This window comes from Thamnophis sirtalis, unplaced genomic scaffold (assembly GCF_051295495.1).
Source record: "Thamnophis sirtalis isolate CommonGarterSnake01/CBP01778 unplaced genomic scaffold, rThaSir2_p1.2 scaffold_3, whole genome shotgun sequence".
Taxonomy (NCBI): domain Eukaryota; kingdom Metazoa; phylum Chordata; class Lepidosauria; order Squamata; family Natricidae; genus Thamnophis; species Thamnophis sirtalis.
Window position 1 is genome coordinate 54,921,023 of NW_028261383.1, and position 13,558 is coordinate 54,934,580.

General features: G+C 36.2%; 1 protein-coding gene across 1 annotated transcript in view; it reads left to right on the top strand.

Moving 5' to 3' along the window:
* The window catches only part of ARL8B (ARF like GTPase 8B), a 30,256-nt gene extending 17,846 nt beyond the window's left edge, over positions 1–12,410 (top strand). Inside the window, exons 2-7 of the mRNA XM_087708908.1 lie at positions 2,093–2,173; positions 3,640–3,713; positions 5,756–5,849; positions 7,332–7,399; positions 8,059–8,129; positions 10,119–12,410. Coding sequence (XP_087565034.1) covers positions 2,093–2,173; positions 3,640–3,713; positions 5,756–5,849; positions 7,332–7,399; positions 8,059–8,129; positions 10,119–10,168 — 438 coding nt within the window. The 3' untranslated portion in view covers positions 10,169–12,410. The remainder of the gene's footprint in view (positions 1–2,092; positions 2,174–3,639; positions 3,714–5,755; positions 5,850–7,331; positions 7,400–8,058; positions 8,130–10,118) is intronic.
* Positions 12,411–13,558: the final 1,148 nt, after the last annotated feature.

Genomic DNA, 13,558 nt, shown 5'->3' on the forward strand with positions numbered 1-13,558 from the left:
ACACTGTTGCAGAAAAAAGGTTCTGCTAAATTGATTTGTTATTTGGGAGTGTTGTAAACTTAAGTAGGATTCAGAGTAAGAGGTAGCAAAAATGTAGAGTGAAGAATGGAAAGGATTCATTATTATTTTCCATAATGGAAAAATGAGATTTGTTGTATATAGTCAGGCAACTTGTGTTTTTGCCTATCCTATATTTGTAAACGTTTCCAGAAGTTCACTGCATAAGAACTTGTTTTTATCTTTGGGAATTCTAAAAATATATTTCAGAAGATGTGATTTAGCAGAATAACTAGAATAACCAGGCTTCGTTGTTTTGATTTTTATTTCTTTTTTGAAGAATGAATTATTTTCATTCTTAGATTCTGATTTATTTAAATGTGAATGTTTGCATTGCCATTCCATCAGAGATGGGTTTCTACTGGTTTGGCTCGGTTCAGCCAAGTAGGTAGTAACTCAGTTGGCCACGCCCCCCCAAACAGGTTCTGTCTTGTTTTTTGCTTCTGAGCATGCACAGAACCATTTTTTTATTACTGCGCATGAGCATGTAGCGCGCATCAAGTCCGTGCATCCACGAAGCGCGTCCCTGAGTGAACCGGCAATAGAAGAAGCCGGAACCCACCCCTGAATTCTATAATATGCCATGACTCTTTGTTGGAATAAAATCTCTCTCTCCCCCTCCCTCCCTCCCTCTCTCTCCCCCCCTCCTCTGTCTCTCCCCCCTCTTCTGTCTCTCCCTCCCTCCCTCCCTCTCTCCCCTCTCCCTCTCTCTCTCACACACATATTTTTTATTCCAACAAAGACTCATGGCATCTTATAGAATAGCAATACAAACATTCACAGTATATCACAAAGATATACACAAACACACATATTGCTTCCTTCAGCATAGCAAGTTCCTACCCTTTTGCTTTTTTGCACAGTAGAGTGACAGTTCACTGTTTTCAAGCCCAGCCACATCCATTCCAAGCCCCTATGGAGTTCTAAGCTAGGCAGAAGTCCTTGGCAAAAGAAGTAGCAATGATGTCAAGCGGTGCCTTTAATAGCGTTGAAGGTAGAGGAAAAACTACGTAGAAGATCTATGGTGGTGTTGCCTGCTTCTTTTCTCAGCAGATACTGAGAGAGTTGCATGAGGTTAGCTTTACATTATTGTTCTAGATTCCCATTGTGCTAGCCTAGAGCAAGTACTTCATGAATTCAAGGGAGATATGTAGACATGCATTTGCATTTATTGAAATGATAAGCCACCCAGAATCAACCTTGGAGCAAGATGGATAACAAACAAATTGAACACATAAATATATTTTGAAGTGTTTTCTTATATTTGTTCCATATTGGAATATACCATATTGAAATAAGTAGCAATAAATGCTTTAATAAAATTATAAATTATAAAATTATAAGTAACATTACAGTATAATATTAGATGCATAATTTTCATAAGTTCATTCATCATATTTCACAAGTGTTCAAGCCTGGACTTATCCTTTAAGTAAACTTTCAGGTTTTATGCTTTGGAATAATGTTGTATGAACTTGACTTTATACTTTCCCACGAAATGCATAAGTTTTTCAGGTTCTTCCAGATGCTATTGTGTCGCCGTAGGGTGTTGGGGAGATTACTTTTTATGCTGATGACTCATTTAAAAAAAAGGAACAACATGAGACATTCTAATTGGCCAGTGCTATTTCCTAACACTTTTTGGGAGAAAACTATTTCATGGAGTAGCCATCTAGATTTAATAGAGCATGCTGGGAAGCTTGAATAATTTATATCCAATCTTTCTAAACTAAGAAGGTATTTTTGAGTCATTACATATGACTCTGACTATGTTGGCCACTTGTTCCCTTCCATTGTTTTCCTTCCACTTTATAATTTTCCTGGCCTCACTCACATGTCATATTTGCTTAATGACTGTCTTAATTGCAAAAATCAACCTCAGATGGACGAGGAAGAAAAATAATGCTACGACTTAGTATTACAAATGTTCTGTGTTCTATCCATCAATAAGCCTTGTATCTGAAAGCAACTGACTGAAAAGATGACTCAGTTACTTGACAGATCTCACTAAAAGCTATCCCTTTTTTGTCTTCAGTCAGGCCAGTTCAGTGAAGACATGATTCCTACAGTGGGCTTCAACATGCGGAAAGTTACCAAGGGTAATGTCACAATAAAGGTATGTATCCAAATTAATTATATTTTGCTAATGAGAAAAGCATGGGAAGAGTGATTAGTCTTAATCTTTGAATAGGATTAACATAGTTCCCTGAACTGCTGTGTTCAAATATAGAGGGAAAACCTTACACAGAACATTTTACTAAAATCTCATGGGAGAATATGTAGTATATAGTCCTATCGTTGAGGAACAAACTCATGTAATAGCCTATAAATACGACTCCGTTCAAAATAAATATTTAGAGGGAAGTCTTTCAGACCTCAGAACTATTGCACCCACCATCTTGTAAGGCTGGGTTTCAAGTTCACAAATTGTATTCTAGGGGCCTGGCTAGTCTCTGTTGTGGCCTGTGGGCCGCCGGCCCCTCCAACAGCCGAATCAGAGGAGGAGGAGAGTGGGAGTCAGGATCAGCATCAAGGCAACCTGAGAGCTCCGTGAGGGAAGAGGGAATGGAGCTGACAGAGAGAGAGAGAGACAGAGACGGTACCTGGGCCATTCGTCAGCCCTCAGATGGAGAGTCAACAGCCCCAGGTCTGGAGGTGGCTGATGAAGAAGAGGAGAAACAGCTGGGTCCAGTGCCTGATGCATGGATGCACGGAAGGCAGAGAAGAAGAGAGCAGTGGAGATCCATGGACCAATCCTGGGGAAAGAAGAACTACCGCTGCTAGTGAAGCTCCACCCTTTATCTAGGGTTAAAAGACAGGAGGCGGAGATGAATAGGTGTGGCAGACAACTATTCATCTTCTGGCTGGATGGTCTTGTTAGCCTGCGTGGAGAGAGAAACTTTTTGCTGCTGACGCTCTTAATAAAGGAATCTTTGAGTTAACGTCAGAGGGTTTTTCGTGTTTGGAGAGCTGGGTGAGAACACTCTGGTATAAACAGTACAACCAGACCACCAAATGAGATTGCGAGCTTCTGCGAACTTCTTATCTGGCAGGAGATGAATCTAATTAAAGGCATCTAGAGCAATGGTTGCAAAAGACCACACATGAATTTGATTAAGCAGTGGCCTACAATGTAATACCATAATAACAGTGGCAAAACATTTGTACTTCTTTGTTGTTATTGCAGCCATACATTTCTGCCTACTAGACCTATTCGAGATGACCCTGTTCCTTTTGGGAAATTCAGGAGTGACAAGGCAGCCAGAGGCCCTGTGCTGTTTTATATGGGACTCTTTGGGGATAGAGGGCAATGCTGATGAAATCTGTACGATCTGTAGTATCCATTCCAGGATGAATAGGAGCTGTGTTGTTCTGCATACGGTACTTAGGGACAAGTTACTTTGTCTGCATTGTTTTAGATTGTTCAGAACTTTGTAAGTCTTTAATCAGCATCTTATATTGCAATGACTATTAAAAGAGGTGTTTGGTTGCTCTTCCTGGAAATGAACATTGTGAGCTACTTTGCTCTTTTTAGTTGCAAAATCTCCAGATATAATTCTTTTTTTTCTCCCTCTTAAAAAGATTTGGGATATAGGAGGACAGCCACGATTCCGAAGTATGTGGGAACGCTACTGCAGAGGAGTTAATGCTATTGTGTAAGGTTTTTGTTTTTGTTTTGTTATTTTAAATGTGTTTTTTTTTTCTGTTGTGTTTTGTTGCATGTTATTCTCAACTGTTTAGTAGGAAGTCTGGATTACAAAACCATGAAGTTCTTTAAACTAAGGCTTGGAAGCCTATAGATCTTACCTAATCCCCCTTTTTTGTGGCCCCCGTGGCCTATTAAGAAATTTAGTAACAAAAATTCACAAGATGATGGTATAAATTTATTTATTTAGCAAAGGAAGAAGCAAAATAGGTACATTAAGGCTCTACTAAGCTTATCGCACCTAATTTACTTAAAATTTTCCCTTCCAAAAGCACAAAATAAAACTTGTTGACCTTTTTGGATGATGTAATTGTAATGTACCTCTCCCTTTGCAGAAGCTGATTTTATTTAGGTAGTACTTAAGTTATAGCCTGCTACTATTTAAAATTATGATGGAGCTGAATGAAGGGGACTATGACCAGTTCATGAAGTTACAGTCATCACAGTGTTCTCATCATCACACAATTGGGATCTTACTAAATGGGTTTGAGATTAAATTTAAGATTGAGGCTGCAAAAACCCAGATGACCACTAAATGGTGGCAAAGAGATTCAGAAAACTCTAATCTTTTGCTGCCATCTAGCGGTCATCAGATGTTTGCAACTCAGACCTGGTAGCACTAACTTGGAGCACTTAGCAAATATGAGACTGTCAAAGTTTTCTAAAAGAATGAGCTTAAGGACATGATGGTAAATTGAAACATTATGAATGCAGATTTCTAATATCATGTTGTCTTACAAACAGGAAAACTTTAGAACTTGTTTCCCTTGGTCCTGACCAAATAACAAATTGCAATACAGTTTATTTATGTTCTATATTTCTAAACTACTACATTCCCTAAGGACTCAAGCTTTATAGCATAATGACATGAAAAAGGATTCCAAAAAAAGTTAAAATAGAGTATTACAAAACTTTATTATTAAGTAATGAAAGCTTCCAAATGCATCTCAAAGTTGGGGAGTGGAGAATGTTGACCTAAGATTTGTTGCAGCTTTTCCTTGTATTACTCTGGCAATGACATTCTGAATGTAACTATTTGAGTTAACGATGACTATGTAATTTACATAACTTTAGGTTATATTTAGATGAATTTTAAAGTCTTAGATGAAAATGTTTTTAATTGTGGCAATTATAAATGAAAACTTGGAATTCACTATTGTTCAATACTTAATGTGGCTTAGCAGCTATATTGGAACTTTGTGGTGACACAGAATATAGATAGTCTTTGATTTATGACTATATTTCAGCCCAAAAATATGGTTGTAAGTTGTTTTGCTTGTTAAGTGGGTCAACACATGACTGAAGCTAATTTTATGGCAGTTTTTGTTGTGGTCGTTAAGTGACCAGTTTTACCCAATGGGCGTTTCTTTGCCTGAAACCAGCAAAAAATATCAAACATCAGAGTCATATGACTGCTGACTATAACAGTCAACTAATTGTCAAAACCAATCACATGATCACAGAGGGGTGCATCTGTTGTAACTTCAAAACTGGGTTGTAAGTAACTGTTGGGGAGATCTGTCATAACTGATTATTAAGTGTCCAGTTATAAGTGGAGGGGTACCTATAGAATTCTAATGTTGAAACTGTGTTACAAAAACAGGTATCAACATATTGTAAAGTGTAAGGAAATGGTTAGGGAATATTGATCCCAAAGACGTTCAATTTTGCAATTTTCAAATTTGATGTGTTTTCTTACTCCTCCTGGGTTATTAGGAGGAAGAATTCTGAAAAGCTTCAACATGTTTTAATATAAGTTTAGCCATGCTGTGCTATAATTTAAGGCTTTGATGAGGGTCGCGGGGTCAAATTACTCAGTTTTTAGTCACTAAATGAGATTTTGGCTTGCAATTTTCTGTTACCTTTTATAATATTTCGTTGAAATTCCTAGTCATTTGAGATTCTTTGGGAGGGGAATGTTGGTAATATTGCTGGAGTGCACTGGTGTACCTTGCATTGCACAAACTGATTTAAACAATTTTTTTTTAATAGCTATATGGTAGATGCTGCAGATCGTGAAAAAATAGAAGCTTCTAGAAATGAGTTGCACAATCTTCTAGATAAACCACAGCTACAAGGAATTCCTGTGAGTAGTGGACATGTTAATCCTGCCTGAAAATTTTGAAGAAATCGATGAGGAAATGTGCTTGAAATTTTAATTTGTTTAGAAAATAATTGCATCGTTGTCTGTGGACAGCTTTTTTTGACGTTTGATATATTGCTTGTTAAGCACATTTCTGTCATGTAAATATTTGATTCTTATATTATTATTATCTTCAGGTTTTTTTTATATAATGCAAGTTGAAATTGGTCTTCTAAAAGCTTCCTCAGCCACAGATCATAGAAATATACTAAAACTGTAGGCCAAGTTGATAAAAGGACGAGTGATTTAAAACACCTTGAGGTATTGAGTAAATTATTAAGCAGGACAGGAGTACCTTGTTTCACAAGAAAAAGAGAAAGTAAAGAGTTTTGGACTAGCTGGGCAGAAAAAAACTGACCTGAAATGACTGACCATTGGCCAATTATTTCTGACTTGTACTATTCGATTTCTCATCTACTATACCAAATTTTCCTTTTGAAATGACTTTCCCTGCAGCTTCTGAGTGCTTCTGATAAGCAGAATGGCTTATCTGGTTGTGCCACTGTCAGACTAGCCCATCCTGTTCTGTATTACAACCTGCTTTGTATACTCTTATGACCAAAAGAACAGTAACATACAGAGTTATAAGAGACATTATTTGTGAGGTACATATGAGTACAATGCACTGATAGCAAAAGTGGACAATCACTGCTCCCAGAATCATGCTACCAGACAAGATCAGCAATGATTTCCTGCGATTTTTAAACACAGATTGTCAGATTTCCAAAAGATGCCCTAATTAATTCATGAGCCTCCAGCCAAGTTTCAAAAGAAATCCAGTTATTTATTAGGAACACCATTTCGGGAATATCCCATTGCAGTCAGCTCTAACCTCATTTAAATTATGGCTGAACTTTGCCTCTGTTTCTTCCCTCCCCTCAGTTTGTGCCATAAATCACATTCTCCAATGAGATGCATGCCTCACAAGCCTGCTGTAGTAATCTGAGATCCGACTCTAGCCAAGTCGGAATGCCCTACCGCCCCCCCCCCGCTTTCCTCACCATGACATACAGAAATGTTTTAGGAGTTGACAAAGATATTATGCTCATGATCTTTTGATAAGCATAGCATACTGTATCTATTTTTTTTAAATGAAGGAAGGATTGAAAATTCTGCTAGCTCTGACATTTTGGACATGCCACTAGTAGCCCAACTTTTTTAAAAAAGTGTTCTTCTAGCTCTGGAATTCATGTCTATCCCTTAGGAACATCTGATATTCATCATTCATCAGTAATATGTTTTTTTTAAAAAAAAATAAAGACTGGCTATTCGTATCAGGGAATAAATGTTGCAACTCTAGTTCCTTAATATGAGTGTTTTATTTCCTCTATGTGTCACAAAAATGGATTGTTATTGAAATGAAATTTAACTGCTTCCTGCCTTAAAAAGCTAAATGCTAAATCAGTACATATTTTCTGTTCATAGGTTCTAGTACTTGGAAACAAAAGAGACCTTGCTAATGCACTGGATGAGAAGCAGCTTATTGAAAAAATGTAAGTGAGTAAGCAAGCATATCTTAAGAAGTAAGGTAAAACAAACATGTTTTAGATTGGTGTGTCCAACCTTGGCAACTTTAAGTCTGTGTCTATGGAAATTCTCAGTCATCCAGGTCATGGTTGTCCCAAAGGTGCTTTTTCAAGAGACAACTGGATTTTCTGTTTTTTCTTTGAAAATGTTTCACTTCTCATCCAAGAAGCTTCTTCAGCTGTGACTGGATGTGGGGTATAAATCCTTCCATTCCTCACCATCCAGTCAGAACTGAAGAAGGTTCTTGGATGAGAAGTGAAACATCTTCAAAGAAAAACCTTTAAGACCTGTGAACTTTAACTCACAGAATTCCCTAGACATCCCATGATGCTTTGCTATTTTATCAGTCACATAAGGGCCTATGGAATATTGTTCATCAGTGGTAAATATGGGTATGTCCAGCATATATCACATAATTCTTTTTTTAAAAGAACAGTCTTTCTAACAGTAATTACTTTAGTTACGGTTATTTTGATTTGTATATATGTTTGCAGTCATAGGAGAAAGTTTCCAATAATCTGCCTTTGTAATTAAAAATAATATTTTAATGTGAATCACATGTATGTCACGTTTAATAGGATGTTGCTGTCAGTTTTCAACAAATTATTATTTGCTTCTGTTCCAGGAACCTGGCTGCTATTCAAGACAGAGAAATCTGCTGCTACTCCATTTCCTGCAAAGAAAAGGACAATATAGGTAATAATACCAGTAATGCTAACTTTAAAGTACACAGTATGTTACCTGTGGCTACCACAGTTCAAAAAAGACAGTGTCAAATTGAAACAAGTTTAAAGGAAAGCTACTAAAATGGTGTACCATTCTGGAATAAAGCCTCTGAGGAACAGTTAATCGGGTGTGTTTAGTTACAGAAAGATGATTTAGAGGAGATATGATAGCTCTCTTCAAATATTTAAAGGGTTTTCACAAGATGAGGAAATGGATTTATTCTGTGTTGCCCAGCAAACAGTAGAATTAAAGAAAGGCACAGGCTAGATATCAAGCTGATAGTCATTGGAACAGGCTGATACATGAAGTTGTGAGTTTTTCTTTATAAGTTATCTTCAAATAAGGTTGTATTGTGAAAGATGCTGTTTAGTCATCTCTCTCATAACAAATTCTGGGTACCAAACAATTTTTTTTTTAAAAAAACCCCAAATCCCTATTAAGGTAATACCAGTTTATAATGCCTTCTTAGTAAGGCCACACTTGGAATACTGCATCCAGTTTTGGTTGCCATGATGTAAAAAAAGATGTTGAGATTCTAGAAAGAGTGCAGAGAAGAGCAACAAATATCATTAGGGGACTGGAAGTTACAACATATAAAGAACGGTTGCTGGAATTGGGTATGTCTAGTTTAATTTAAAGAAGGACTACGGGTGACATGATAGCAGTATTCCAATATCTTAGGGGTTGCCACAAAGAAGAGAGAGTCAAGCTATTCTCCATAGAACATGAAAGCAAGACAAAAAGCAATGGATAGAAACTAATCATGCAGAGAAACAACTTAGAATTAAGGAGAAATTTCCTGACAGTTAGAAAAATGAATCTGTGGAACAACTTGCCTCCAGAAGTTCTTAATGCTCCAACACTGGAAGTTTTTAAGAAGCTGTTAGATAACCATTTGTCTGAAGTGGTATAGGGTTTCCTCTCTGAGCAGGTGGTTGGACCAGAACACCTCCAAGGTCCCTTCCAACTCTGTTGTTTCAGTTCTGTTCTGTTCCGTTCCATTTTATTCTATTCACACAAATCAAAATAAAAAAAATGGAGCTATTGAAAAAAAATTCACAAAATTTAAAATTTCTTGAATTTTAAATCAGTGCCATCTAGAAGGCAAATACTTTTTGTATAAAATGAGGCTGATGCAAAAACCACCATTTTGAGAAATGATGTTTTTTACATAAGCCTCATTTTATACAAAGGTTTGTTATTTATGACAAACAGAAAACATAATTTGAAAAGATGTCTTTAAAAATTTCTTAAAAATAAACATATCTTTAAAGATTATTTAAGAATTTATGAAAAGAACTCCCTTATACTTACAAAGTTTCTAAGGTTATGATTCTAGAAATTCAAACTTACAAATGGAATGTACAATATGCTTACAAGTGATGGTTCAGTCCAGTTAAATGCAAGATCCATATGCGCTAAAGGGCTATTTAAATTTATATGCAATATTTTTTAGAAGGATCTGATTTTATTGCATGCATATCTTTTAATGAACTATCTAACATTTGATAGCAAGTCTTGCTTTGTGAAAAAACTATTGATTGTGACAAAGGATCTTGTTAAATCAAAGAATCAATCAAATTTTTAGATATGGTTTTCATAGAATAACATCTACTGACTAAAGAATTTGAATTAGCACTTGAGCAGCTTTTTTGCCTGCATTGAAATTCATTTTTAATTAAAAGAAAGTTAGTAATGCAGTAGGAACAAATGTTGAATGAATTAAAATTACCAAAACCTGTCCAAATAACTGTCACAGATTTTAAGAAATCTCTGAAATACTTTCATTATTGATTCAGCCACACAGAACATGCTTCTACTTGCTATCCTACAGTGGATGTTTCTGGAATCTGGAAAAAATGAATCCATGTGCATTCCAGCTTAAATGCTGATTTTTAAGGATGATTAGGTACAGCAATTATCTTGAAAACCAATTGTCATGTTTTCCTTTTTTTTTAGATATCACACTTCAGTGGCTTATTCAGCACTCAAAGTCTCGAAGAAGCTGAAAACATTCATATAGCTGCTCATTTGGCCATATTCTCAATTGTCTACTCCCTCCGTGATGAATTATTATCCAGGATAGTCCTCCTGTGTCCAAGGAATTGCCTTTTTTCACAGTTCATGCCTCCATATATGCACTGCTGAATGACTTATAATCCTACTTCTGTCGAAGAGTTGGCTAGAGTTGTCATAAGTCGTGCAAATGTTTTTTATTCATTTCATCTAGACAGTGGCAGTGGGTACTATCTCCAGAATTTTTTTTTTTGTCTCTGGTCTTCCTGATCCAGATTTTTATATTAGATTTTCCGCACAATTATTTCATTCTTGTATGTAGCCGCTCATTGGAAATGCTGACACATGGCAGCACAGGGATTATGTCAACTCTTATTCTAAAGCTTTTCTGACACTGTTTAAATGGGATACTGTACTATTTTTTCCTCTCAGATGCATGTAATCTTTATTGTAAAAAGGTTTCAATGGAAAGTATGAGGCACTAGAATTAAATCACTAAATTATCATAAATTCTCAAATTGTATTCCTCCCAATGAATAAAAATTTCAGGTTGTCAGCTTTTTTTTTGGTATTGTGCAGGGAATTTCCTAATTTCTTTATATTTGCTAAAGCTCTTTTAAGAGGAACAAGGAATAAAATACTTCAAAATCAGCCTCTCAAAAATTGAACATATAAACAGGTATTATGTAACATTGAATTAGATGGAACAGTCACATCTTCCTTCTAGAAATGCTTTACACAGGCTATAGCTGTATGACATTCTGGATGTCATATTGATTTCCAGCACAAAAATATGTGTCACTGTCTAGCTTATTCTTCTATTAATGGAGTAGTTGTGCACAGTTGCACTTGGTGCTAAATACCTAGGCTATTGTGACAACACTAGGTTTGCCTGCTTCTCATTGTGCAATCATGTATAAAGTTCAAACGCTATGAAACATTAAGTTGTGTCTTGAAGCACAAGGACATTTATGAAGTTATTGTCCTTCTCAGCTTCTGCAGCATAGAGGTTATTTGAAATGGAAAAATTAACACTACTTTCATATCTTTACATTCTTGGTAGTGTCAATATTTAAACAGATTTGTCAACGCTAAAGTTATTGATGCAGTAATGCTGAGGTAGGCTACGGTATGCAAATACATAGTACAAGTGTTTCGGTTGCTCCTCACTGTATTATTATTTTAAGGAACACCTGTATGTATTTAAATGCTGTTTCAGAGCCCTTGTTTAATATATGTTTGATGCATCCATAGGTATCTTCTTAATGTGCTTGTTCAAGTACAAATTGTTTCTCAAAAATGAACATTTTATATTGGATCAAGTACTGCTATTAGCTATAGTATGTTTTCTTTGTTACCTGCATGTATAATGAAACTTCTCTGGCCTTATATAGATATTCTGTTATTTTGGCAAAGGATTCTTTGCCAAAAGGCATAGATGGTACCTTTACAGTAATACATGAAATGTTTGTATAAGCCTGTGGTAGTTCTGTCATAGATCATCTGGAGAAAGTAAAATGAGAAGCTACAGTGGCAGCAAGTCTAGATTACTTTTAAAAGTGTGCTTAAAGCATTACAAGTGTAATGTACAAATTCTGTACTAAATTGCACCTTTCCCCCCATAATGATTGGACTGAGGTTACAACCTAAAAATGTGCCCCTGCACAGTAAATTTTGAGTTATAACTGCCATGGCCTTATTGTTCCCGTACAAATTCCTGCACCGCTGCAACACACACAAGTACTGCCTCCGTTTACAAATTGAGCTTGCAATTTTAACTTCTCTATGCTTAATAAAACCCTATATTATTGGTGCTGTAGAAAAGGTTCACTGACTCCCGATTGTATATGTAGCTCACTATGGACTGCTGTATTTGACGAGCAATTCTGCTTGTGCCTAAAAATATAAGGAAATTGAATGAGAACATGTCAACCTTTCCTGCAGGAACTAAATTATTGTTTAGGTAACTGGCCTTTTGCTGAATTCAATATATTTGGGATTTTAGTGTATACCACACAGCTTTCAGTGTTTTGACGTCCCCAAACCACTATCAACTTTTTAATCTTGCATTAATCTTGGCATGTGAACAACTTACACATTTATGAAATTCTGTAAATATGTGAATTTTTTTATTTAGGTGGAATGCGTTTTATTTGTTTACTGCTATTTAGCTTTATCCAATAAACTAAGTTTTCAGGGTCATGTTGATATTTATATAACTTGACTCCTCAAGAACCGTTGTCTAGTTGAAATATGTAAGAGTACACATTTATTCCAATTATTTCATTCAACCTTGAGTGTATGCTTTATATACTACAAATAGCTGAAGTGCCTGAGTTAGAGATCATATTCTCTCTCCATTGTGTATCCTAAAATTAGAGCACATGAACCAGTTTTAATGTAATGGTTAAAAGTCCTGAGTTCTACTTCTGCCTTAGATATGAAACCAGCTTTGGGCCAGTCAGTCTCTGCCTTAGGAAGAAGGCAAGGGCAAGTGACTCTTAAAATCTTACCAAGAAAATTGCAAGAGTCAAGACTGGCTTGAAGGCCAATAGAAAAAAATATATCTTATTTAATAGAAACCCGTTTCCTGTACATTTTAATTTTCTCCAAAAACATTGCTTACCCACTAAGTGCTTAAAACTAGGGTAGAAAAATTAGAATAGTTTCAAATCCACTATATATTAGTTCAACTCTCTCAAAAGAGCAGACTCACCAGAGAAGAAAGTAATAACAAATTGCCTCCAGCAGAGACCTTTAGCATGTTTTCTTCAAATTAATGCATTGGTCCTGAGATGAGTAGAACGTCTGCCAGCTTAAGCTAGCCTAATGTGATGAAGACACCACCCCATCACCAAACAATTATATATGTGTGCATGTAACAGAATTGCCACATCTGATTTATTCTATTTACTTTCATTATAGCCTAATTCAGGCATGTCCAAAGTCCGGCCCAGAGGCCAATTGCGGCCCGTTTTCAAATTTTAAACAGCCCGCAGCCTCTTCTTCCCATCAGAGTTATTTGTTTAGTCTTTCATAAAATAGTTCATTTGCATTTAATGTTAATGGTTCAAAGAATAGTCGGCCCCACACATTTTCACCTCACCAAATCTGGCCCTCCTTGTAAAAAGTTTGGCCTAATTGAAATGCTATAGATAAGTAGTAACATTAACTGACATTCACTTAGGCATAAGGCCTACTGGATAACACCAAAATTCCTCCTACAGCAACTTTTTCCTACAGGGGCCAACCCAATATTTTTGGGACAGAGACATACCTCTGTGCTGCCATTGTTCCCTTACTGTTGGTGATTGCTGTTCCAGTACTCTTGCTGTAACATTGAATCTTTAAGATCAATAGCCCTTGAAAGACGTCCTTCATGA